At 32.1% G+C, this 26,481-nt stretch overlaps 1 protein-coding gene across 1 annotated transcript in view; it reads left to right on the forward strand.

Moving 5' to 3' along the window:
• Positions 1-26,481, forward strand: part of LOC114327146 (signal peptide peptidase-like 3) — an 85,780-nt gene that overhangs the window by 54,094 nt on the left and 5,205 nt on the right. The window contains exons 5-6 of the mRNA XM_050648821.1: positions 1,647-1,794; positions 15,300-15,541. Coding sequence (XP_050504778.1) covers positions 1,647-1,794; positions 15,300-15,541 — 390 coding nt within the window. The remainder of the gene's footprint in view (positions 1-1,646; positions 1,795-15,299; positions 15,542-26,481) is intronic.

Here is a 26,481-nt window from a genome sequence, read left to right on the forward strand (position 1 = left end):
TTATCATCTTTATTTAGATTTGAATTATCATAAGATGTAAATTTTGTAAAACTTGTCCCGGCTCATCGACGGTATCTTCGTCGATGTCGTCTTTATCGGTAGGTAATATCGTCTACTACAGGAGAGATGACGAGAAATGATACACGAAAAACCTTTAATTAAGTCAAGTGTTCAAAATTGTCATTAACTATCTGATAGTGGCCAATTCGATGTTGGAATAAATCAGCGATAGTCTGAATGATATTATAGGTAGAAAATTCTAAGGGGATTAAATCCGTAGATCACCGTGTCCATTCAATGAACCCTCTTTTATCTATTCATCGATATTGACATATTTCCTCAAGATAATTCTGCAAATCATTCATAAAATAAGGCGGGGCACCGTCTTGTTGAAACCAGATATTATTAAACAGTACATACGGATCTTCTTAATGTGAAAACATGACTGCTAATGATGTGATAAGGTCAAAATGTAAAAAGTATAATTAAACATCTGCATTAAAATTGATGTTGAAAAAATATGGGTCCACTATCCGATTTTCAACAATCCCAGCCTAAACATTAACTTTTTGTGGTACTTGTGTATAACCTTCTAAAAATTCTCTGAAAACTCTATATCCGGCAAGAATATACTCAACTAACAAATCTTTCCGACATTTAGCTGTTCGTTTTCTTCTTATTACAGACATCGACCCAATAGTTCCACTTAAGAAAACTGAATATACGACAGTTTGTATGTATGTACTCACAAACCTCCTTAGTTGCATGATCGTTTAATATAATATCTCGGTAAGACTTGCCTTTCTTAATTTCCTAGTCTTTTCTTTCTTCCAGTGTTCCACTCTTCTGACTCTTTCTCTTCCAGACTCTATGGTTTAGGTTCTTATATACCTCCTAAAAGGTTCGAAAAAGTTCCTATGCAGCCGGGACATAAATATTAACTTAAGAACGAGAATGTTAAGGTGCTATGTTTTCTCCGTTCTGCTGTACGGCATGGAAGCTTGGACACTGAAAAAGATAAACATAAAAAACATTGAGGCATTCCAGATGTGGTGCTACAGGAGAATGTGGAAAATACCATGGACAGAGAGAGTAACAAATCAAGATGTTTTGCTGAAGATGGGGAAGGAATGCGAAGTCATAAAAACTACACAAACGAAAAAACTGGAATATCTAGGCCACATAATGAGAAGAGAAAAGTACTCTCTGCTAAGACTCATAATCCAAGGAAAAATCTCGGGAAAGGGAAATGTGGGACGTAGGAGGATTTCCTGGTTGCGAAATTTAAGAGAGCGGTATGGGTGCAGTTCAATACAGTTGTTAAGAGCTGCAGCCAACAAAGTTAAGATTGCTGTGATCTGTGATGGTAGCCAACCTCCGATAGGAGACGCTACTGCAAGAAGATACCTCCTAAAATACAAAGAAAAGGAATTTTAAGCCGCTGATATGGCTTGTTATCAGTTGATATTGATAAATTGTTTGTAAGCGATATCATTGTGAATTTTAAGCGATAATTATTAATGTAATTATTAGAATTTGAAATATTATTTGTTATTTAGTGAGTTTTTTTGTATTTAAAACCACTTTTGCTTCACTTTACCTCTGAACTCACAGAAAAACTTAACAATACTTTTATTTGTTTCAAGGTGGCCACGCGCCCCGCCGAAAACCCCGTAGGTGTGGTAGCTAGAAAATTGCACATAGGTGGTGTGGCCAAAGAAGCACCGAAACTGAGCCTGCCAGGAAAATTAGTATTTCCCAGCATCCACAATTCTGGACATTTCAGTATGTTAGGTAAGATGCACCAATTATTGTTTTTCAAATGATGAAACAGTTGCAAGTGTGAGTCCATAAATGCAATGGTTAGGTAAAGAAAAGGGGCAATATTCACAATCTTATTCTTTATTGTTGTTAAAAAATTGGCTACCGGTTTCGGGCCTTATAATTTATGTCCCATCATCAGGACAGAATAAGAGGTAAAATTGTTTGTTGTTAAAACAAAATCAAAAGATATCAGTTACAAGTAGGCTTGCAGCTAAGGTATGTGAATGCATTCGAAGTCATCATCTCCTCACGATAGGACCTCGTTCATTCAGATGTTAGGCAAGGGATTTTAGTTAGTTGTGTGTGTTTTTAAAAATTGAAAAATTGCATCAAATTATCTGGCAAAATGATACCATAATATGTACTAGTAGACTAAGAGCCGCTATAGGTGAAATTTCTTAATCATTTTAGGCACGATGGGACCCTATAACTTAAATAGTAGAACCTAAAAGAAAACGTTTGAACACTGTGCCGTCACTTTTCAGTGGCATATGCGTCGATAGTGGCGCATCGAACTTTCCACTTATGGACAGGATACATAAATTAAAAAATCCCTCCCTCATTACCAGAATTCAGTTATTTTCATTTTTTTAAGTTCTATGTGATTAAGACATAAGATTCATCGTAATTTTAACCCACCACCCCCTTCTCCCTACCCCCACCATCAAAAACTTTATTTTTCGATTTTATTTTTTTTTTGGTGGGATGCAATCAATTTTATAATTTCAAAAAATTCACGCGCATAGTTAAGGCTTTTAAAAAACACGTATATTTTTTATAGACCTGTAAGTTGAGTGTACATAACCTCAAAAAAATTTAAAATTTTTTTTTTTGGAAAAAAGTATATAACTTTTTTTTGGGGATAGCTGCAGATCTAATTTTTTCTTAGTCTTGTGTATTTTATCAAACACTATATTTCTAATTTTTTTCAGACTTTTCTGTAACGCTGGTCACCTTCAAAAATCAAAAAACTGTTTTTTAAGGGGGTTTTGGGGGGTTTGAACGTGTTTCTCTCATTTTTAAATATTCTAAAGGACTCAGTTACTTCAAGTTACATATAACCTATAAAAACGAAATTTATTTGATATATTATGAAGTCTATAAAATAGGGAAAATTCCCAAAAACCCCCCAAAAAACAGTTTTTCGGATTTTTGAAGGGGGCGAGCCTTACAGAAAAATCTGAAAAAAATCAGAAATATAGTGTTTGATAAAACACACAAGAATAAGAAAAAATTAGACCTGCAGCTATTCCCCAAAAAATGTTATACGCTTTTTTGAAAAAAAAATTTTTCTTTTATTTTTTTGAGGTTATGTACACTCTACCTACGCACGGGTCTATAAAAAATAGACATGTTTTATAAAAGCCTCAGCTATGCGTGTGAATTTTTTGAAATTTTAAAATTGATTGCATCCCACAAAAAAAAAATAAAAACGAAAAATGAAGTTTTTGATCGTGGGGGCAGGGGGAAGGAGGTGGTGGGTTAAAATTACGCTGAATCTTACGTGTTAATAGCACTTAAAAAAATAGAAAAAATTTAATTCTGTTAGTAAGGGAGGGTAACTTTTAATTTATTTATCCCGTCCATAAGTGGAAAGTTTGATGCGCCACTGAAAAGTGACGGCACAGTGTTTAAACGTTTTCTTTTAGGTTCTACTATTTAAGTTATAGGGTCCCATCGTGCCTAAAATGATTAAGAAATTTCACCTATAGCGGCTCTTAGTCTATAGTTGATGTGGTTAAGTACTTCTATTGTGTGTTACAGCTGTTTTTGTCTGCACGTCTTCTAACTTCCGATGATGGAGTTTATTGGTGTTTTTTATTCTTCTGTTATGTTTGAATTGTCAATGAATAAAACATTTAAAGTATATAACACGATGGACATTACAAACAAACATTCATTTTTTTAGAACACACTTTTTCCAAAAATTTTTATCAGGCGGCCCTTGATGTTTTCTGGTTCTTGTTTGTTTTTCTGCAAGCCTACTTGTAACTGATATCTTTTGATTTTGTTTTAACAACAAACAATTTGACCTCTTATTCTGGCCTGATGATGGGACATAAATTATTATAAGCCCCGAAACTGGTAGCCAATTTTTTAACAACAATAAAGGATAAAGCTGGATTTATAGTTTGACGTAGCGTAGACGTAGGCATTCTGCACACGAGGCGTATCATCATAGACGCGTATAAGTTTCGTCATGCAGCGACGATTCCTTTACGCCTTAAAATCCGCAAACGATTTGATTTTCTAGTGTTGTTTTAAGGTTTTCTATGCTTTTACAGTAGTTGCAAAGATGTCCAGTGATGAAGAGGACTTACTTTTGTTAAATTACCTTCGCCACCGCAAAAAAAAGAAACAGAGGAAATTTTGGGTGCATCCTTATATGTATCTACAAAAACTACAACAGAAGGTTATTTACACAGGTTATTATATAGGTTATTTAACAGTCACATCTTTTCTGGAGTACTCTTGTAGCGTATTATTATATTGTATGGTGCAAATGAAAGGAATACATTCGTTATTTCATAAACCGGTGACTTTAAGGAAAAATACCGAAACAGGTTGATTTTTATTTTTAAATTAAGATATTTTGGCATATATCGCATACTAGTGACGTCATCCATCTGGGCGTGATGACGTAATTGACGATTTTTTTTAAATGAGAATATGTGTCGTGTGCTAGCTCACTTGAAAGGATATTCAATTCTCTATTCAGTAATATAGTCATTTACATAATTATTTATACAGGGCGTCCAAAAAAATATTAAATTAAATTATTTGACAAAAAAAGAAGAATATATGTAATTTATTTACTTCAAAATACATTTTACTGCTGTCACAAATCAGAAAAAAAATGTTTATTTCACAAATAAACATTGCTTTTCGCTTAAATTAATTGTTCAAACTTCTAAGAGGCAAGTGACTGGCGGGAGCTGGCTTGAACATTTTGGCTTAAATTTAATCGAAAAACAATGTTTATTTGTGAAATAAACATTTTTTTCTGTTTTCGGGTAACAGTAAAATGTATTTTAAATTATGTAAATAAATTACATACATTCTTTTTTTTTTGTCAAATAATTTAATTAAAAAATATTTTCGGACACCCTGTATAAATAATTATGTAAAAAATGTTTATATTACTGAACAGAGAGTTGAATAACCTTTCAAATGAGCTACCATACGACCCCTATTCCCGTTAAAACAATCGTTGATTACGCACTAGTATGACATATATGCCAGAATATCATAATTTAAAAATAAAAATCGACCTGTTTCGGGATTTTTTCTTAAAGTCGCCAGTTACGAAATAACGAATTTATTCCTTTCATTTGCACCATACTGTATAAACACTGATAATTATCAGTTGAACAAATTTTAATATTTGATCCGCCATTCTCATAAAATTCCGTCAAAAAGGTGTTCTAACACTCAAGCGTACTGCAAGCGACTGACAACGTTGTACGCCTGGCGGCTAGAAGCTTGTCTGCGTTAACGATTCCGCGCCGCTTACGCTTCGTGTACAGTATTCCATAAAGACACAAGTGAGTAGCACGAAAGCGTATGCTTTTAGTACGTCGCATCTAATACGCGTCTATGACGATACGCTTCGTGTGCAGAATGCCGTAGACGCACTGGAGACGTAACGTGGACGTAACAAACGGACTGTAAATTGATGTCAATTTATAAATCGACGGAGTGGAATTTTTGCGCATGAGTAGAAACATTGGCTTAATAAATTCAACATAGCCTATATATACGAACAAACAAACGATGTGTTTATTTGTTTATGCTATTATTTATTATAATATTTACCCGTTTTGTGTGTTACAATGGATTAGGAAATACACGAAGGTATGCTCCTTGTTGCCGTGGGATTTTCAACTATTTTGTTCCATTTGCTGGTCTTTAAAATGTTTATTGGATTTATCGTATATTATGTGTGGATAACCCCGAATTAGGCTAATGAACAACCCATATTTATCTGAAGTTTAAAAATTATGACTGTGATATATTTTTATTAAATTAATAACACATCCCTTGTAACAAATAATTAACAAAATTCGAATATGTTGATAAACAACTTTACAAAATGGATGAGGGCGGGATCATTTAGGTTGACAGAACAAAATTCTTCCTTTTGATTGGCCAGACGCAAGAAACGCACTGTAAAAGATGAAAGTTGGCAAACTCTTCCGTTCCGTTACGTTTCTCTTACGTTCCGTCATGCGTTTACGTTCATTTATAAACAAGAGTACACAAAATTCGGTGTTGATCTTTTCCAGTGCGTCTACGTTGCGTCTAAATATACAGTACGTCAAACTATAAATCCAGCTTAAGATTGTGAGTATTGACCGTTTTCTTTACCTATCCGTTGTATTATTTTTCAATAGTACCAATAGAGTACCAATTTTCAATAGAGGTTCCGGTACGCAATGTTCCGGGGGGTCTGGGGAGGATTCATAAGGGGGTCTGCCCCCGGGAAAACTTTTTAAATTTAGCCTCAATAAGGGCATTTTAAAGCTATTTGGGAACAAGGAAAAAATTCATGAATTTGTCTGTAATTTGGTCGTTTTTTTATTTTTTGCCCCAAGAGGTGCCGGTACGGCGTACCGACGCGTACCGTCACAAAAACAGCACTGCATATAGGTATATAATAATATTATATAGATATTATAGATTTATTTTATAAATTGAAGAATTATGCAGCTGCTAGAGCGTGCTAAGAGGAAAAGTCACGAGAAACAGAAGGGCGAGAAATAAATGGCAAAAAAATGAGATGTTGGAAAGAACTTTTGCGAAAATGTTAAAAGGATATCTGGGAGACGCCTGTCAAATAGTTGTCAAGTGTTTTAAAGGGACAGGAGGCTTCTTTAATATCGAGGAGAACCGGAGGAAAGCACTGGCCCAAGCTCTTTTTCCACAGAGGGAAAAAGTAAATTTTACGCCACTCCAGGTGGAGACACCCTTATCTGAATTCACAAGGGAAGAAGTGACGGAAGCTTAAAAAAACGGTCAAAGCAGGAAAGCGCCTGGACCTGATAGGATAGCACCAAAGATAATAAACATCATCATTGAGGAGAATGTGCAATGGGTACAGGATGTTATGAACAAACTGCTAAGAAGCCAAGAGTTCCCAGGAGATCTGAAAACGGCCAATCTCATACTTATCCCGAAACCGGTAAAGGAATTACAGGAGCCTGGACCTATATGAATGTTAAAAACCTTAGGGAAGGTCTTTGAGATTCTTGTGAAGACTTGAGGCTACTAACGTGTATTACTGTTTAAATACATAATACAATTTTTGGAAAGTCAGAAATAGACAACAAAACTAAACTCAGCGTATATAACAGCATAGTAAATCCGATAACGACATATGGGGCGGAAACATGGATTGTGCAAAAAAGAAACATGAATCAATGATAAATGCGACCGAGATGAAATACATAAGAAGAATAGCTGGAGTTACGAAGTTTGAAAGATTCAGAAATGAAGATATAAGGAGAGAGCTGGAACAAGAACCGACAATGAGGAAGATCGAAAACAAACAATTGAGTTGGTTTGGCCACATACAACGAATCGAGCAAAAGAATCTTTAAGGTACACCTGGTTCCAAAAAAAACTGATACGACTCTTGACGCGTATTTTGTCGAAAATTGAGCAGTGTATTTTGAAGGATAAATACTTAATATTTACATACTGTCAATGTCACTGCCAAATCTTAAAATTTGTCAGATAGCTTATTCTGTTCCACGGTTATTAGACTTTATTATTAATCTTTATTATTAATACTTTCTCCGCAACTGAGGGTATCTTATCAACTGTATTGTTTTACAATAGATGATAAAATAAAAATATTGACAGTTCAAAAATGTGAACATTATTGCATTGTGTGTGGCCTAAGTTAGGGCTGAAAACTGAAATGTATTACATTTTTACAAAATTTTGGAATATGTTTAATTACGTAGACCAATTTTAACAGTTGTTTTCAATACAGATTTGAATCATCTACAAATAGTTTCTAATGTCTTTTGATGTCAAACAATTAGGGAAGCTGGAATTCAACAGTTTAGAATTTTACATTGAGTTAATGCAAAATTGTGACGCATGTCAAAATTCTCAATGTATTTTAATTGTATTCATTTTTTTTCGAATCCTGAGAAAGCTAATAAATATTTTTGAAAAATTTAAACTCAGAATGAAAGACTACATTATTACCGAGGGCTGAAAGTCCCTGAAAACTTCTATAATATTTATTTTAATAAGTTACAGGGCTGAAAATAAAAAAAGTGTGATATTTAATTTCAAATATTTCATTCAATAGAAACTGCTTGTTTATTCTAAGGGGCTTTCCGCCCTCGGTAATAATGTAATCTTTCATCCTGCGTTTAAATTTTTCTAAAATACTTATTAGTTTTTTCATGAATCAGTTGTTTGTTGTTTGTTTATTTTATTATTTGTCTGTCATAATAAATATAATGTCAGATCAATCAAATACACTGCTCAACATGATGAAATCTTGCTAAGAGTCGTATCAGTTTTTTTAGGAACCGGCTGTACATGAAGCCAAAATGGGAAACACAAGAAAAAAGGGGAGGTCGAGGAAGACATGGATGGACCAGATCCAGGATATAGGGGATAGGAGACACATGAGTATAAGAGATATGAAGAACCTGTCCGCCAATAGAAGCGCATGGAAGAAATGGATAAGGGGCGGAACCCGACACACGATGCCCTGAAGGGCACTAAGGGTCATGAGAAAGAAGAAGTGAAGACAAGACTGGAGAGAAAAATAATTGAGAAAGATGGCATATCAACGTTTTAATTCTAATTCCCCGTATCTGCAAAAAAAAAATGAATTTCCGATTTTCACGGCAAACGGTTAACAAAACAGTTATCCATCTATACACAAAACTCCGATCTAAACAAAAAATTCTAGGAATCTCTAATACAGCTCATCTAATACTCCGTAACTGAATATCTCTAAAATTGATAAGAAATTCCTCGTATCATAATACCCGGCGACCGCCGCGCCAGTATCGGTTCAGGAAAGGAAACTGCGGCAGACGCCATAAACAGGATTAAGAGAAAGATATCCATATGTAGGAACAAATGGGTGGTAACTTTCTTCTAGGCTATTGATTATGTACTATAGAAAGGAACTACAACGTTAACGGGGTTTTATTATTTCATATGGTCAATGAATCTCTATATATGAAAAAACCGCGGAATGCTACCATTTAAAGGGGTGCGTTTTTGATAAAGGGGTGAATTAGTCCCTGGGCACAGGTTACATTAGGGTGAGTTCTATGCACTTTTGGTACAAACACGTCTACATAAAAATTGTTCTTGGTTAAATTTCCTATCTAAATATAACTTTTAAAAGTCAAAGATACTTTTTTTTACAAAAATATATTCAAAAGAAAAAGCACAAAGAAACCCAAATGAAAGAAATTTTGTTCTTTGTCCCATAACTTTTGCCCACGGGGATATAGGTATAGACATTGGTCATTAGGCTTTACAGTTTTCGAAATATGATTTTTCAAAGTTCGCCACTCACAGCAATTTTGGGCAATTTTCCTTGTTATTTCGCAAATATTGTTCTGTAAATTTTTTCTACGCAACTTTAGGCATATGCAATGGTACATGTAAGAGGAATAGAAATCAATTACCTTTAAAATGTTCTACTGTATAATATTGTACGACTTCTTTTAAAGAGGTTATCTTTTTTTTTTTTTTTTTTTTATTAAGAAAAAGTCGCATCCACCTAATGGTTATTAGCGACGGAACAATACGTAGGTTAAACAAAAAATGTGGTACAATATAACTATAGTACAATGGTAAGGTTACATGCATTATCTACAAAAACTTGTTATATTTTATTGAATACACCAACTGTTTTTAAAAAGTCAATTAAATTTTTGGTTCTTTATTATTGGCACCCAGAACAGACATATTTGATACGATATTAAAATCAATACGTTCTTGTGTATAATTTTGGCATTCAATGTTTGACAGTTACTTGTGTGTTACACGATTCACAAATAGGTGGTTCAGATCTTGAGAACAAATATGAGTAAGTAAGCCTGGTATGGCTTAGTCGTAGGCGGTTGAAAACTGCTTGCTCATAACAACTTTTATAAACTGTTTTGACTCTTTTTACTGTGTCTTTAATTGGTCTAAGTTTTAAATTTGAGTTTTGCCATTCATCGAGCCAGTCATTTAACACATATTGTTTTAACAACACTTTCAAGTCTTTAGGGGCATATTGTAATACCGTTTCTGAATCCGCACCGGTCACTGCACTACGCGCACTTGAGTCTGCATCTTCATTTCCAAGGAGTCCAAATGAAGTTGACTATTCTACCATTTTGTTGAGATAAGTGAAACTCCAACGACTGCAGGAAAGTCGAAATAAGTGGTACTAAAATTGCAACTCCCTCACTTGCGCGAGCTGTGTTAGTTCGGTCTTTACGAAAGCATGTAAAATGTATTTGCGAATATGGGTTAGAAGATACAGGATTAGTTTCCTGTAGACATATAATTTCGGGACAGTGTTCTGATTGAATGATATTGAGCATTGGTAAGCGATGGAAAAGCCCATCAACATTCCACTGTAAAATTGAGTTGAATGTTATGTTTCAGTTGAAGAGAGTTCACTCTCAGTAGTAGCTTCTTCACCGAGAAAACGTAGCAGTAGGGTTTTTAGCCTTGTAAAACGATATTTTGTGGCTCTGTCTGGAATATATTTATAAGAGACGGTAAGCAAATTTACGAGACCAAGGAAATCAGATGTGAATTCTTTAACAATTTCAATAGGAGATTGGCTGCCTTGAATATTTTCAATAAGCATCATTAATTGGTCATAGCTTAAAATGGACGGTGTTGATTGTTTACTTAGATATGATTCAAGTGATTCTGGGATAGGTAATGAGCGTTTAGGTTTTTTATTCTTTTGAGTTTTTGTTTTATGAGGCTGAGCAGGAAGAAGAAATGTTTGATTATCAACGACATTTTCAACAGGTGGAGATAATGTTTCCTCTATGGTTCGTTTGGTGGAGGGACAGGGTGATTCTTTCGTGATCGCTAGTGAAGTCTGTGAAATTATCTCTATATTTTCGGCTGTAGCAGAAGATTCCAGTGGAGTATTTTCGTTAGTTTTTAAATCTTGGGTTGCTTCAGAAACGGGCTGTATAATTTCCACTGATGTAGAGTTAGAGGTGTTTGGTATGGATACTTGTGGAAATATTTCGGTATTTTTATTTTGATCATTATTAGAAGTGTGGTCTACTTGACTACCAGCATTGGTAGGAGAGTCAGAAGATTGAACAGTAGGGGGAGTTAAGGGTCCTGAAGGCTGAGAAGAAGAATTTTTATTGCTTGGACAGTTACTAGCAATGTGATTTATTTGTTTACATATATAGCATGTCATACTATCCTGCGAAATGAATATTCTATAATTAGTATTATCATAATTCAGAAGAATTGAATCTGGGATCGTCGTGTTATGCGGACTAATAAACACTTGCCTTCTAAAACTTTTTATATGGCTATATTCTGGAAGAGAGGCACTGATCTTTAGGAAAGTGATTGGAAAAACTAAGTTTAGGCCGAGATGTTTTAATTCTTGGATGATTACTTCGTGTGGGATACTTGGACAAACATTTGATAGCACTATTCTTTCTGCAGGCGTTATGAACCTTCTGGCCCTGACTGTTTGTCCATTTACCTGTATAGAACCATAGTTTGTCATAAAAGCCTCAACAGCTTGCTTGCTACTTAAATACATGCATATTCGATTATTAGATAGGCGAGACGAGAATAAGATATTTTTGGGATTTATTAAATTACCTAAAGAAATAAGATAATCTTGCAGTGGTGTATTATTAATAGCGCTAAAAAGTATTGCGTTTTCTTTTCCTGGGAAGAAATGTTGCTGTGAAGCTGCGGTAGAATAAGATTTATTCGCTGGGACGTCCTGTATAGTAACATCTGATGACATATTGATAATTTATTTACGGTACTACCGAAACTAATTACTTTCGTTTCCCGCAAAAAACAAAACTGGTAAATTGTTTATAATCCATAAACCTGTGTCTGTTTACAATAACTGGTGTAGTATACAGGAATATAAACTAACAAAACTGGTTTAAATACGCAAATATACGATTAAATAATGTATGTAGTATAAAACTTACAGTTTAAAGTTAGTTTGATCACTTTAACTATAATTAAAAACTGGTAGTTTCACTGGTAATAGACAAAATATCAAGCGCCGAGACACTACGTGTTTACAGCTCATTAACTTTTTCGGTACTCACGACTTCTTTTAAAGAGGTTATCTTTTTCAAGATTTTATACTTTTAACGAGTTTTTATATTTTTTACGATTATTTTTTAAATGTCCTATTATAACTTTTTTTCTACATTTAGGTATATATAATATAATAAAAAAGAAAGCTTATTCTGTTTACTTTAAAATGGTGTATTATAAAAAATTCTAGGATTATTTTTGCATAAGATATGCTTTTTCAAAATGTAATAAGTACTTGCAACGATTTTTGATTTTAGGATTATTTTTTAAATTTCTCGTTATAACTTTTTATGTGATTGTGTGTTATGATTGAATCTTATTTTTTATAGGTAATACTTTGGATCCACTTGACTCCGCCGGGCAAATTTTACTGTCAAAGCTCCTGTACCACAAGCTTTGCTTGAAAAAATAGCATGTAAATGTACCAAATGATGTACAAAAAACTGCGGTTGTAAGAAGATAGGAATTAGTTGCTCAATATTCTACAAAGGGTACATGTTCATGGGTACTAATTGTGGGAACTTTAAGATAACTGAGGTGTCAGAGGAAGATATTGAAGCTAATGCTAACGAAGACTTTGATTTTGAAATTTTTTTAAATGTCAACGTTTAAATAATTTTAACTAAAGTGATGTTTTCTAAGAGTAATGTTTATGTAATTTTTTTAAAAGAAATAATTTTAAATAATACAGGTAAAAAATATCAAAGAATCACTTGCTCGGTTTCCATTATTTAAATATAGATGATACACCATTTTAAAGAACAGAAAGTAAGAAAAAAAGTATAATGAGAAATTTAAAAAATAATCGTAAAAAATTTAAAAAATAATATGTTTTTTATATTAGGTATAATAATAATATAATATTATATTATATATACTATATATAATATATAATATATTATATAATAATATTATTTTATTTTTATATTATATTATAAAAAATCGTTAAAAGTATAAAACCTTGAAAAACGATAATCTCTTAAAAAAAAAGTCGTACAACGTTATACAGTAGACCATTTTAAAGGTAATTGATTTCTATTTCTATTACATGTACCATTGCATATACCTAAAGTTACGTAGAAAAAAGTTACAGAACAATATTTGCGAAATAACAAGGAAAATTGCCCAAAATTGCTGTGAGTGGCGAACTTTGAAAAATCATATTTCGAAAACTAAACAACATTTTAAAGAAAAAATATGTAGTTTTTTTTCTGTAAAGCAATGTCTATACCTATATCCTCGTGGACAAAAGTTATGGGACAAAAAACAAAATTTCTTTCTTTTGGGTTTCTTTGTGCTTTTTCTTTTTATTATATTTTTGTAAAAAAAAGTATCATTGACTTTAAAAAGTGATACTTAGATAGCAAATTTAACCAGGAACAATTTTTATTTAGGTATGTTTGTACCAAAAGTGCATATAACTCATCCTAATGTAACCTGTGCCCAGGGACTAATTCACCCATTTCTCAAAAACGCACCCCTTTAAATGGTAGCACTCCACGGTTTTTTCATATATAGATGTCCATTGACCATATGAAATAATAAAACCCCGTTAACGTTGTAGTTCCTTTTAGCTACATATCTTATTTTGAATATAATCAATAACCTATTCCTTGATATAAAAAATGCTTTTAATAGTGGTAGGTGAAAAATTATCGTCAGACTACTGGGCAACTTGTGAATATCTCCCTATCTGCAGAACTAGTCTGGGACTAGTTCACAGATAGATACATCAATATTACGAGGGGTGACTCTATGAGGAGCATGGCAGATGTGCTGCAGGGCTCCGTCCTGGGGCCATTGCTTTGGAATGTTCTGTTAACGAGATTTTGGAGACCAACCTGGTCTTGGATTTGGATTATTGGAGGGTTAAGCAACTTAATTTTAATATCACTCAATACCGGGTGTCCACTTATATTTTCCCCCATTTTAACTGCCTATAACTTCTAAACGGCTCAAGATAGAAATATGCGGTTTTCGATGAAATGTTTTATTTTAGTAAAAGTTTTGTGTGAATTGATTGAATTTTTTATATCGCTTTCAAGTACGTAAAACAAAATGGCGGATTTTTGAAAAAAAACGTTGTTGACTTTTTTGTAATGGAACACCCAGTATATTTTTTTGTAAATTGAAAGAAAGGTCATTCACCTATCCAGCGATATAAAGTTTTTCAAAATCGGTTGTTAAATCACTGAGTAATTAATTTTTAAAATGAGAGGTGCAACATGGATATCACATACCTAAATACCATAATTTAAGCAAATTGATATTATGTTATGTGATTTCCACATTGCATGTCTCATTTTAAAAATGAATTGCTCAGTCATTTGACAACCGATTTTAAAAAATTTTATATCGCTGGATAGGTAAATGAACGTTTTTTCAAGTTTTTAGGTAAATGACCATTTTTTATATCGCTTTTAAATACAAAAGGCGGAATTTTGAAAAAAAAACGTTGATGACTTTTTTATCAAAACACCCAGTATATTTTTTCGTAAACTGAAAAAATGGTCATTTACCTATCCAGCGATATAAAAAATTTTAAAACCGGTTATCAAATGGCTGAGCAATTAATTTTTAAAATGAGAGATGCAATGTGGAAATCACATAACATAATATCAATTTGCTTATAATGTTATTTAGGTATGTGATATCCACGTTGCAACTCTCATTTTAAAAATTAATTACTCAGTGATTTGACAACCGATTTTGAAAAACCTTATAACGCTGGATAGGCGAATGACCTTTCTTTCAATTTACAAAAAAAATATACTGGGTGTTCCATTAAAAAAAAGTCAACGTTTTTTTCAAAAATCCGCCATTTTTTTTTCGTATTTGAAAGTGATATAAAAAATTCAATCAATTCAGACAAAACTTTTACTAAAATAAAACATTTCAGCGAAAACCGCATATTTCTATCTTGAACCGTTTAGAAGTTATAGGCAGTTAAAATGGGGGAAAATATAAGTGGACACCCGGTATAATGCTTACAGACGTAGTGTACTTCAATATCTAATAATTATAAAATATGACACCAAGTGAGAACAAGTGGCATTTGTTTAGTGTTTAATTATAATTATTAACAATATTATTATTTTGAATCAAGCTTTTATTTTTCTTTTATTTAGCTTTTGTATAACAAGATGCATATTTTGTTTTAGGTCTAGGAGATATCGTAATGCCCGGCCTGTTGCTGTGTTTCGTGTTGCGTTATGACGCTTATAGGAAATCTCAAGGTTTAACCGGCTCCAGACTGACTTATTTTCATTGTTCTCTCTTAGGTTATTTCCTAGGCTTACTGACAGCTACTGTCACCTCTGAACTGTTCAAAGCCGCCCAACCTGCTCTTTTATATTTAGTTCCGTTTACGTTATTACCTTTACTAACAATGGCGTACCTCAAGGTAAGTTTCTTAAACAGATATTCTTCTTACTATTTTGATAAGGTCACTTGATAGGGGGTATTCCCATTTCGGCTCACTATAATCCTTTAGTCCTTTATAATACCCCAGGTACATTTTAAAAACCCCCAGGTCGGCTCGAAGGTTAACAGGTAGGTATTAGTACCCCGTTACTAGGTATAATAATAATTTTATCTTGGAATTATAGATTAGGAAAAATTTCTTATTAACATAGAAAAACATCCTACCCTCAATACCCCTTCCTTCAATAGTGTACAGGAATTTTGGGTTCTTTGCGAATTTAAGAAACAGTTTCTCTTGGTTGGAAATGTTGGCCGTGGAATCGATTTCGCTACTGATACATAGGATAAAGCTTGGTTAGATGTTTGAGACATATTAACTGTTTGGGTATCTGCTACGCCACTGCTTTCATCAAAACAATTGGAGAAAATCAGAATCTAATTACAACTAGTATAAACAATAATCATAATCATGATCCAGAATCAGAAAATCTATTAGAAAGACTCTATGTATAATTACCTATGTAGGAAAACCTATGTATAATTATATATCTATTTAATCAAGTTATTCTATAAATGTCTTTTTTTCCATTGAGATATAAAATTATTTGATAGTAACAATTAATATCCCATGAGCCGAGCTGGTATATTTTATATCGGGCAGTTTTAATCTTTGAGCCGACTTGGGGCATTTTTAAAAAACCTACCTGTTTCTTGGGCCGAGATAGGCACTGCCCCTTGATAGTACAACAATCCAATTTCAACGTATAAATCACATCTTTAATAATAAAGTGGCACAACTAAAAACATATGATTTTGTAGACATCACAAAAAACGTTATGATAGTTACATTTATCTCTGTACTAAAGCGACCCAGGTAAGCAGAAATTACCTAATTTCAACGTGTGGTGTGCATTAAATCAATAGACGGCACCGTATTTAGTCGTTTTATAACTAGAACTTAGTTGTGCCACCTTATTAAAGGTAGAAGGAAAAAATCCCAGTGGTTGGCTGTATACAATACGATACATCAGTTCGAAAGTGTAACAAGTCGGAAGTCATTAGTTACGATAAAACAAGCTAACAACTCTAATTATTACACTTTGGAACTAAAATAATTACCGTTTTATGACAAAATATATGTGTGACTAACTATTTTTAATGGGAAATAAGCCACAATTTTACTAAAAAAAAAAGATTTTATTAACGTTTCGACGTCCAAATCGGATGCCGTTGTCAAAATACAAAATATTAATAAATTAAACAAAAATGTTGTTGCTTAGTAAAAAAATAATGTGTGTGTACTTTGTACGCACGTAAGAAGTTATACAGTAATACCTCGACTTACGCTACCCCGACTTACGTGAACCCAGAGTTAAGTGATTTTCAAATCTTGTCTATTTGTTATTGATATGCGATTTTAAAATCTTGTCGATTCATTATTTGAGCGCACACGATCGTTTAGTTATCGACGGACGAGATAGAATTACCACCCACACACTATTGCTCATCCAATGTATTATACATGTTTGGACTTTTAATACGGAATCAAAGATTTTATTTTGTATTAGGTATTTCTTATCTACAGTTTTGTCTAATGGAGCGGGTGTTTTTTACTTTTATAAAGGGGTTTTTTTGTTTTATATCGAAGAAGACTTGAAAGAGTAATAATGTCATCCAAACGAAGTAAAACTGATCCGCCTGTATCAAATAAGAAAATAAAAACGTTATCTTTGGAATGTAAACTTAATTAACGTAATTAAAGATTTTGAATCAAAAATGAAATTTTGTGAATTTATCAAAGAAGTTTGATCTATCGAAATCGACGGTCAGACCAATTATAAAGTGCAAGGAAAAAATTCTCGATGCTGTAAAAAGTGCACAATCTTTGAATTCCACCATCGTACGTACACGTCATGGTAATATCGCCGATATGGAGACAATGTTAAAATTATGGTGTGATAATCAGGTGAATGTGAAAAATTGTCCTATTGGCCAGAACACAGTGTGCTCCCAAGCTAAGCTAATTTTTGATATATTGAAGGAAGATGCTGAAGAAATCGCTAAAGACGAAGAGTTTAAAGCTAGTAATGGTTGGTTCAGCCGATTCAAAAGTCGCTGTAATTGACATAGCATTGCAAAAAGCGGAGAAGCAGCAAGTGCTGATAAAGTAAATTGCATTTTTTTAACTTCCGGTACCAATTAAAATAATTTATATATTATGTACATACATATACGAAATTATACCCCGACTTATGCGAATTCGACTTATGCGATTATCGCTCGGTCCCACCTATCGCGTAAGTTCGGGGTATTACTGTACTATTATTATGATTTCAACGAAATTAATATACTTAACAGGTTATTTGTATTTTATTTAAATATTAAACTAACTTTCTTTACCTACCACTTTTAAAAAATTTTTATTAAAACGATACCAAAAATATAAAAAAAATATGAATCGTCCGGGATTTGAACCCGGGACCTCTTGATCTCCGGTCACACGCTCAACCACTGAGCTATATCCCTTTTGCTTTGACAGGTTACAAGATTTCTCATACATACTGACAAATTTAATACAAAAATACTTTAAATATATATATACTTACTATTATTATAAAATATCTTATTCCCGAGGAAGACAAATCTAAAGACACAAAAATTATAATAAATACATTTACTAAAAACACTAATATATTCTTTTCACACCTTTTCTTGCACTGATATATTTATACATAACTTGAAAGATTCAGCAATTAAACGGTATACTGTCTGTGTGCGCATGCGCGCAGTATTATGAAATTTTACTATCAATCTCGCCTAAAGAAGTATAACTTCAAAAATTCTTCTAATAATTTATTTAATCTGACTCATTTATATCGGCAATTCAGACATTATTATACATTTTAAAGTAGAAGACTTTAAAATGATATTGCCAATATTTATGAGTTGCGTTCCTGGGACGACTTTACTGAAAGGTAGTTCATTCGATTACATGAAATCAACCACAACTCAAGAATATCCGTCACAAAAAAATCATAGCATGTGATCTGTCTTTAAAAAGACAACCACATGCAACGGTGACAGTAAAATTCTCGCGTTAGAGATTCCAGAGTAAATCACGAGGGAAAACCAGGAAAAAACCTCGTGATACTATCCTGACATCGTAAGTATTAGGTCTTACTTTAATTTACTCTCAAAACCAATACCAAATTCTGACCTTAATATGTACATATGTTATTTTAAATTATAAATAAACTCGATATGTTATTGACTTACTAATCGTGGTATTTTCTTTCTATTGACTTCCTCTTTCAGTATGGGTAACCACATCCTATTGCATTCTACCGAGGAATTTGCGACACAGTTGGTTTCATCATTTTCTCAACCGAGCCGCTTCTTTGATTTTTCTCTTTTTACTATCTGTTTCTTTCAGGACTATACTTGAATCTCTCCACTCAACTCTATGTTCATTATCCCATACGTGTTGACATATTTGAGGTCTATCAAATTCTCTATTTTTAATATAAGACTGATGTTCACTTATTCTAACGTTTAATGGTCTTGATGTTTCACCTAAATAGAATTGTTCGCATTCACAAGGTATTTTATAAATACAATTCTTTGTTCTTTCTTGTTCACTGTTAGGTTTAGTTTTAGATAAAATAGATCTGAATGTTTTTGTTGTTTTGAATGTTCTTGAAATGTTGAAATTATTTCCTATTGTTTTAAGTTTCTCGGATAGTCCTTTTATATATAGTATTGCTATTTTCCTCGTATTATTTCTTGTGAATGCTATAGAATCCCTATAAATATTGGCAATATCATTTTAAAGTCTAATATATAATATTTTATAATAATATAATATATGTTTGAATTGCCGATATAAACGAATCAGATTAAATAAATTATTAGAAGAATTTTTTACTAAGCAACAACATTTTTGTTTAATATTAATATTTTTTGTATTGTGACAACGGCATCCGATTTGGACGTCGAAACGTTAATAAAATCATTTTTTTAGTAAAATTGTGGCTTATTTCCCATTAAAAATAGTTAATTGCAAAAATGCCACAAGAAAATAGCTTCAGAACAACATATGTGTGACATCTTCACAGAACGTTATTACAGAGTTGTTACTCTTTGGAATTCGTATTGGTTATTCAAGCACTTTCCAATATGTACTTAACTCCAAATCACTTAAATTCAGACTCATTACTCTTTGGAACTGGTGTAGCGAATAGTTTAAATAAACTTACTAGTCTAGGCGCCAAATAGAGGTCACCGCGTCCTTTTCAATTTTGATGGACAAACTCAACGATTTCTTATGGATTTTTGGCTGCTGATTACGAATTTCGAGGGTGGATTTCGATCTGAGTGGTCAAACAATTGTTATAAACAATTTAATTGTTTATAATTTGTTTATAATACTCTGGCTCATAAACTAAAAGAGATAAAAAAATGTTTTAAATAAAATTTTTTCCTTAATAAAAAACGAAGAAAAAAACGTTTACTAAACTTAAATCCAACAATTAGAACTCAAGATAATGTAAAATTACTGCACAATGCAAATTTCAAATTGCAAAATAAGTATTTTTCGAAGCTTTATCGATCGTTACTCGGCTTCTACACATGCAAATAAGCCTTAGAAGATCTTATTTTAAAGCTTAATCAATAGGCTTCCAAACAAAATTTGTTAAATTACTTTATCTTCATTTGTTTTAAAGTTGTACCCGTTTGAAATTAAAATTTTCTTAAAATAATTATACATTAATTTGTTTATAAGGGTTTCAATCAAATTTGAGCTATAAACATTTATACTTTAATTAACAATAATGATAAAAGAACTCAAAAAGAACAATTTGAGGTTACGAAAATGTTCGTAAGTTTATTTTTGGCTAAGATATCGATATTTAAATGTCGCGCTATGAGGCGCAAGATCGGCTCACCGCGTAAAGGTTCACGTGCTAACTTCTCGATGCAAATTATAATTTCTATGTATATACACGTTATCTTCATTTTTCAATTTTAAAAATCCTAATAAAATTTTATCATATAATTCTTATAATTAAATCATCATACCGCCGGTCCAGAATAAAAATGACGATACTGCAAATTTTGCCAATTCCTGTTTATTGCGTAACTAACTTCTAAAATACTGTATACAGATGATACACAAGCGACAGAACTGTAACTATGTGCTGAGCCACCACAGAGTAGTAGTTGCGTCGTTATTCAAATACGCACCATTTTAGACCTTGTTTTAGATGAAGAATGACTCAACTGTAAATAGGGTTGAAAATGAGGGGGCTAAATTATGATAATGAAATTCGGACCCACAGGGATGAAAATAAGAGCCATCGCTGTAAGAATAAACGGCATAAAAAAATATTTAAAAAAATCTTTTTGTAGGGAAAAATTTTCAGATCAAGAATGACGCAACTGTAGATGGGGTCGAAAATGGGGGAATTAAATTGGGCCAATGGGGATAATACTTAAAGCCATGATTTTAAGAATGAATGTCATACCAATGCTCCGGACGGTTACTATGTAATCACTATTGTAAATATTTAAAAAAATTTAAATGAAGAATGACGCAACTGTAAAAACGGTTGAATGGGGGGATTAAATTAAGATAATGAAATTCGAACAATTTGGCATAAAAATAAAAGCCTATTGTCTTCTATTTTTTGTACCAAATGAGAAAAAAACATTAGAAACTAATATTTCAGAAGTATAACTACAAAGTAAGTTGATATTATTTACTTAATACTATTTTTACAAAAAAAATTTTTCATGCATCTGCATACAGGGATCTCAGCTTTTTTACATCTGCATAAATTCTTAGAGCAATTTTTATAGTTACATGGTGGTACTAAGTCTGTTCTTGTAGGCAGTAAAACTAAAACTTTTTGGGGCTTCAGAGTCTAATTATCTATATGATATCCATATAAAGTGGATCTAGTTCTTTTGCAGCATCATCAAGGCCCGTCAATTGTGTTACGTTAAATTGAGTTACGATCAATAAAGCGTCGAAAAATAATTACTTGACTGTGAGCCGACCATGCGTCTCATAGCGCGCCATTAAAATATCGATATCTTGTTCGTTACGAACATTTTCGTAAGCTCAAATTGTTCCTTTCGAGTTGTTTTATCATTATTGTTAATTAAAGTATAAATGGTTATAGCTCAAATTTGCTTGAAACCCTTATAAACAAATTAATGTACAACTTTTTAAGAAAATTATAACTTCAAAACGGTATAACTTTAAAACAAATGAAGATAAAGTAATTTAACAAACTTTGCTTGAGAGCCTATTCATTAATCTTTAAAATGAGACCTTCCAAGGCTCATTTGCATGCGTATAAGCCGAGTTACGATCGATAAAGCTTCGAATAATACTTATTTTGCAATTTGAAATTTGCATTGTGCACTAATTTTACAATATCTTGAGTTCTAATTGGAAATTTAAGTTTAGTAAACGTTTTTTCTTTGTTTTTTATTAGCAACATTTTTATTGCCACAAATTTTATTTGAAACATTTTTTTTATCTCTTTTAGTTTATGAGCCAGAGCCTTATAAACAATTTATTAACAATTAAATTGTTTATAACAAATTTTTGACCACTCGGATCGAAATTCACCCTCGAAATTCGTAATCCGCAGCCAAAAATCCATAAGAAACCGTTGAGTTTGTCCATCAGAATTGAAAAGGACACGGTGGCCCCTCTGGCGCCTAGACTATACAGTGAAAACTTAAAAATTATTTTTTAAAAAGTTGAAATTTTCCAAATTGGATAAAACTTTAGAACATTTTCGATCTTGTCAGACGATCGTCGGTGAAAATATAGATAGCAATTGAAACTAGCTACTTGAAAAGTGTAATAACCTTTTGATTACATTTTAAATATACCAGGTGTAATAACCATTTGATTACATTTTAAATGTACTAAAAATTAAAATTGAAGTTACATGAGGTCGATTCTAATAGGAAACATAGGTGCCATTCTGGGATTGATGGTTATAGTATTTTTACTACAAAAACGTTATTACGTAGGTCAAAATTTTTGACGTAAGAGAACTGTCAAAACATTAGAATGTGACTTTTCATTATTGCCATATTTTTATAAACATGACAATAATGAAAAGTCACATTCCAATGTTTTGACAGTTCTCTTACGTCAAAAATTTTGACCTACGTAATAACGTTTTTGTAGTAAAAATACTATACTTTAATCTCGTTGATTATTTCGTTCATATAGGGCTTTTCATTCACAGTCATTTGTTTCGACCTTCTGTCAAATGTCGTATAATCTGTGTATATTAATATTATACACAGACTATACAACATATGACAGAAGCTCGAAACAAATGACAATCGATGAAAAGCCCTATACAGGGGTAATTCTACATGGAAAAATAATGACAGTTTGCTCTATAAATGTATGTCCTCAAATGCTTCGTTTCCAATATAGGGGGTGTTGAAATTTTTATTTTAAACTGCCAATTTATTTATTGCTCTAAGACCGGTTGAGCTATGAAAATGAAATTTGGTGTGTTTTAAGAGGTAGTTATTGTGCATTTTTTGACATAGAATTAAGAATTTTTTATTCATCATTGGCGTGCCTACGGGTAATGGTCTGAATTTTTTTAAAGAAAAAAATAGTATGCCACTGAGATATTTCGAATTAAAAATTATTTTTATATTCCACGTCTAATTTGTGATAAAAAACTTTTCTTGTCTTTTTTTCATATGGTGCACCGTTTTTATGCAGAAAAATAAAACATCTTGACGCGCATTTTTCATTTTTTTAATACATTATCAAGAACTATCCAATATAATAATACTAAACTAGAATCTAGAACAATAACAGAAAATATTAGGTACTAATAAAAGTTTAACTAGGTGAAAATCTACAAGAAATGTTCAAAATGATCTCATTTACAGGTAACAGAAGAATTTTATATTCATCATTGGCGCGCGTACAGGTAATGGTTTGATTTTTTTTTAAGAAAAAAATAGTACGCCACTGAGATATGTCAAACTAAAAATCATTTTTGAATTCCTCGTTCAATTTTTGACAAAAAATCTTTCTTGCCTTTTTTTCATACGAGGCGCCGTTTTTATACAAAAAAATAAAACATCTTAACGCTAACAAAGTATTCGGGGTAGTTTCCATAAATATGTATATAAACTTACGCTCGGTTTCATAATCAGTTAAAGTGGACTTTAAATTTTAAGTTGGTACCTTTATCAATGCAATGGACCGTGATAGTCGTGACGTCAAAACGTCAAAAAAAGTTTTCCAAACACGTTGTGTCTAGGTACACGCTAAAATGTACGCAAATAAAAAAGTTAAACTTCATCAAGCTAGTGACTATTTAGCGTGGGCAGTGACTGTATATTTTGATACACGCTATTTTGATATGTTTAGTGTTTGTTTGATAGAAAAATATTTGTTATGACGTTTAATTCTACCTAACTTTTTTATTTGCGTACACGTTAGCTTATCCTAGACACAACGTGTTTGGAAAAAATTTGACGTTTTGACGTCACACTATCACGGTCCATTCATATGGGTAAATGTCAACGTTAACATGAACTTTAGTTAATGTTCACTTTAAGTTGATTATGAAACCGGGCGTTAGTTCAAATACTTTGTAAAGTTAAGATGTTTTATTTTTTTGCATAAAAACGGCGCCGTATATGAAAAAAAGGCAAGAAAGATTTTTTGTCTTAAACTGAACGAGCAATTCAAAAATTATTTTTAATTTGACATATCTCAGTGGCGTACTATTGTTTTCTTAAAATATATTCAGACCATTACCCGTACGCGCGCCAATGATGAATATAAAATTATTCTGTAGCCTCTAAAGGGCGTTATTTTTAACATTTGTTGTAGCTGTGCACCTAGTTAAAATCTTATAGTCGATTCGCCAATCTGAGACACAATTGTCTACACTACAATCACAATAAAAATGCACTTTATAGAAATAAACAAACCACTACACGTTGAATGTTCGAGGAGCACTCCCAAATCATGATTTGGGAGTGCTCTTCGTGCTTGTTTATTTCTAGTGCATCTTTATTGTAATTGTAGTGTAGACAGTTGTGTCTCAGATTAGCGAATCGACTATAGTAATATTTTCTGTTATTGTTCTAGTTTAGTATTATTATATTAGTCCAGGGTAATAAGGTTTTTCCCATGACACTCGAGCAGTCAGGGTACTGAAGCGTTTTTTCGACAGGTAATACCTATAAGAGCAAATTGTAACTATTTCCTGCGTAGGATCTGGCGGCCATTTTTATTTATAAACGATTAAGTGTCACAAAAAATGGCATTTTTCCCTCTTTTTTTAAAATAAATGGAAAACAGTGAAACTTATGGTTTTCTTAGTACAAATATCTTTGAGATTATGGAAAAAGCTTTAAAATGATGTATTACAAAGTTTGATATACTCATTTATTGTTAATATAATTGCGAAAAAAGGTCGGAATTGCAAAAAAAATTAATTTCGCAATATCTATTGTAAAAATTAGTGTACAGATTTGAAATTCTTGTCATATAAGGGTTCTTTGGTGCTTAATATGTGATAATAATTTCAAAGCGATTCATTCAATTGTTTAAATTTTATTCAAATTGTTTATCCCAGAGAGCATTTTTTTCGCAATAACATAAGTCAGAAAAAAATGACGTTAGAACCATTCCACAGGTGTCAAATGAAAGAGCATAGCTATATTTTCAACTTGGTTTAAAATAAGCGAATAAAAAATGTATTTATTAGTAATAATTAATTATGCAAAAGTATCATAAATCTTTCCTTATAAACTTTTTATTTTGTTATATAAGAAATTATATATATTTATTACAATTTTTTATCAATTATGATATAAATAACATTACTTGGTAGTTGTGCACTTAAAACAGGGTAAAAAAGTTAATTTTTTTGGAAAAAGTTATCCAAAAAGTTTATAAGGAAAGATTTACGATACTTTTGCATAATTATTTATTACTAATAAATGCATTTTTTATTTGCTTTTTTAAACCAAGTTGAAAATATAGCTCATGCTCTTCCATTTGACACCTATGGAATGGTTCTAACGTCATTTTTTTCTGACTTATGTTATTTCAAAAAAAAAAATGCTCTGTGAGATAAACAATTCGAATAAAATTTAAACAATGGAATGAATCGCTTTGAAATTTTTATCACATATTAAGCACCAAAGAACCCTCATTTGACAAAAATTTCAAACCTGTACACTAATTTTTACAACAGTTATTGCGAAAATAATTTTTTTTGCAATTCCGACCTTTTTTCGCAATTATATTAACAATAAATGAGTATATCAAACTTTGTAATACGTCATTTTAAAGCTTTTTCCATAATCTAAAAGATATTTGTACTAAGAAAACCATAAGTTTCACTGTTTTCCATTAATTTGAAAATAAAAGGGAAAAATGCCATTTTTGACACTTAATTGTTTATAAATTAAAATGGCCGCCAGATCCTACGCAGGAAATAGTTACAATTTGCTCTTATAGGTATTACCTGTCGAAAAAACGCTTCAGTACCCTGGCTGCTCGAGTGTCACGAACAGGGTATATTTTTGTCTTATTACCCTGGCCTATATTAGATAGTTCTTGATAATGTATTAAACAATGAAAAATACGCGTCAAAATGGTTTATTTTTCTGCATAAAAGCCGTGCACCATATGAAAAAAAGACAAGAAAGGTTTTTTATCACAAATTAGACGTGGAATATAAAAAAAAATTAATTCGAAATATCTCAGTGGCGTACTATTTTTTTTTCTTTAAAAAAATTCAGACCATTAGACCCGTAGGCGCGCCAATGATGAATACAAAATTCTTAATTGTATGTCAAAAAATGCACAATAACTTCCTCTTAAAACCCACCAAATTT

The sequence above is a fragment of the Diabrotica virgifera genome, chromosome 4 (genome assembly GCF_917563875.1).
Source record: "Diabrotica virgifera virgifera chromosome 4, PGI_DIABVI_V3a".
Taxonomy (NCBI): domain Eukaryota; kingdom Metazoa; phylum Arthropoda; class Insecta; order Coleoptera; family Chrysomelidae; genus Diabrotica; species Diabrotica virgifera.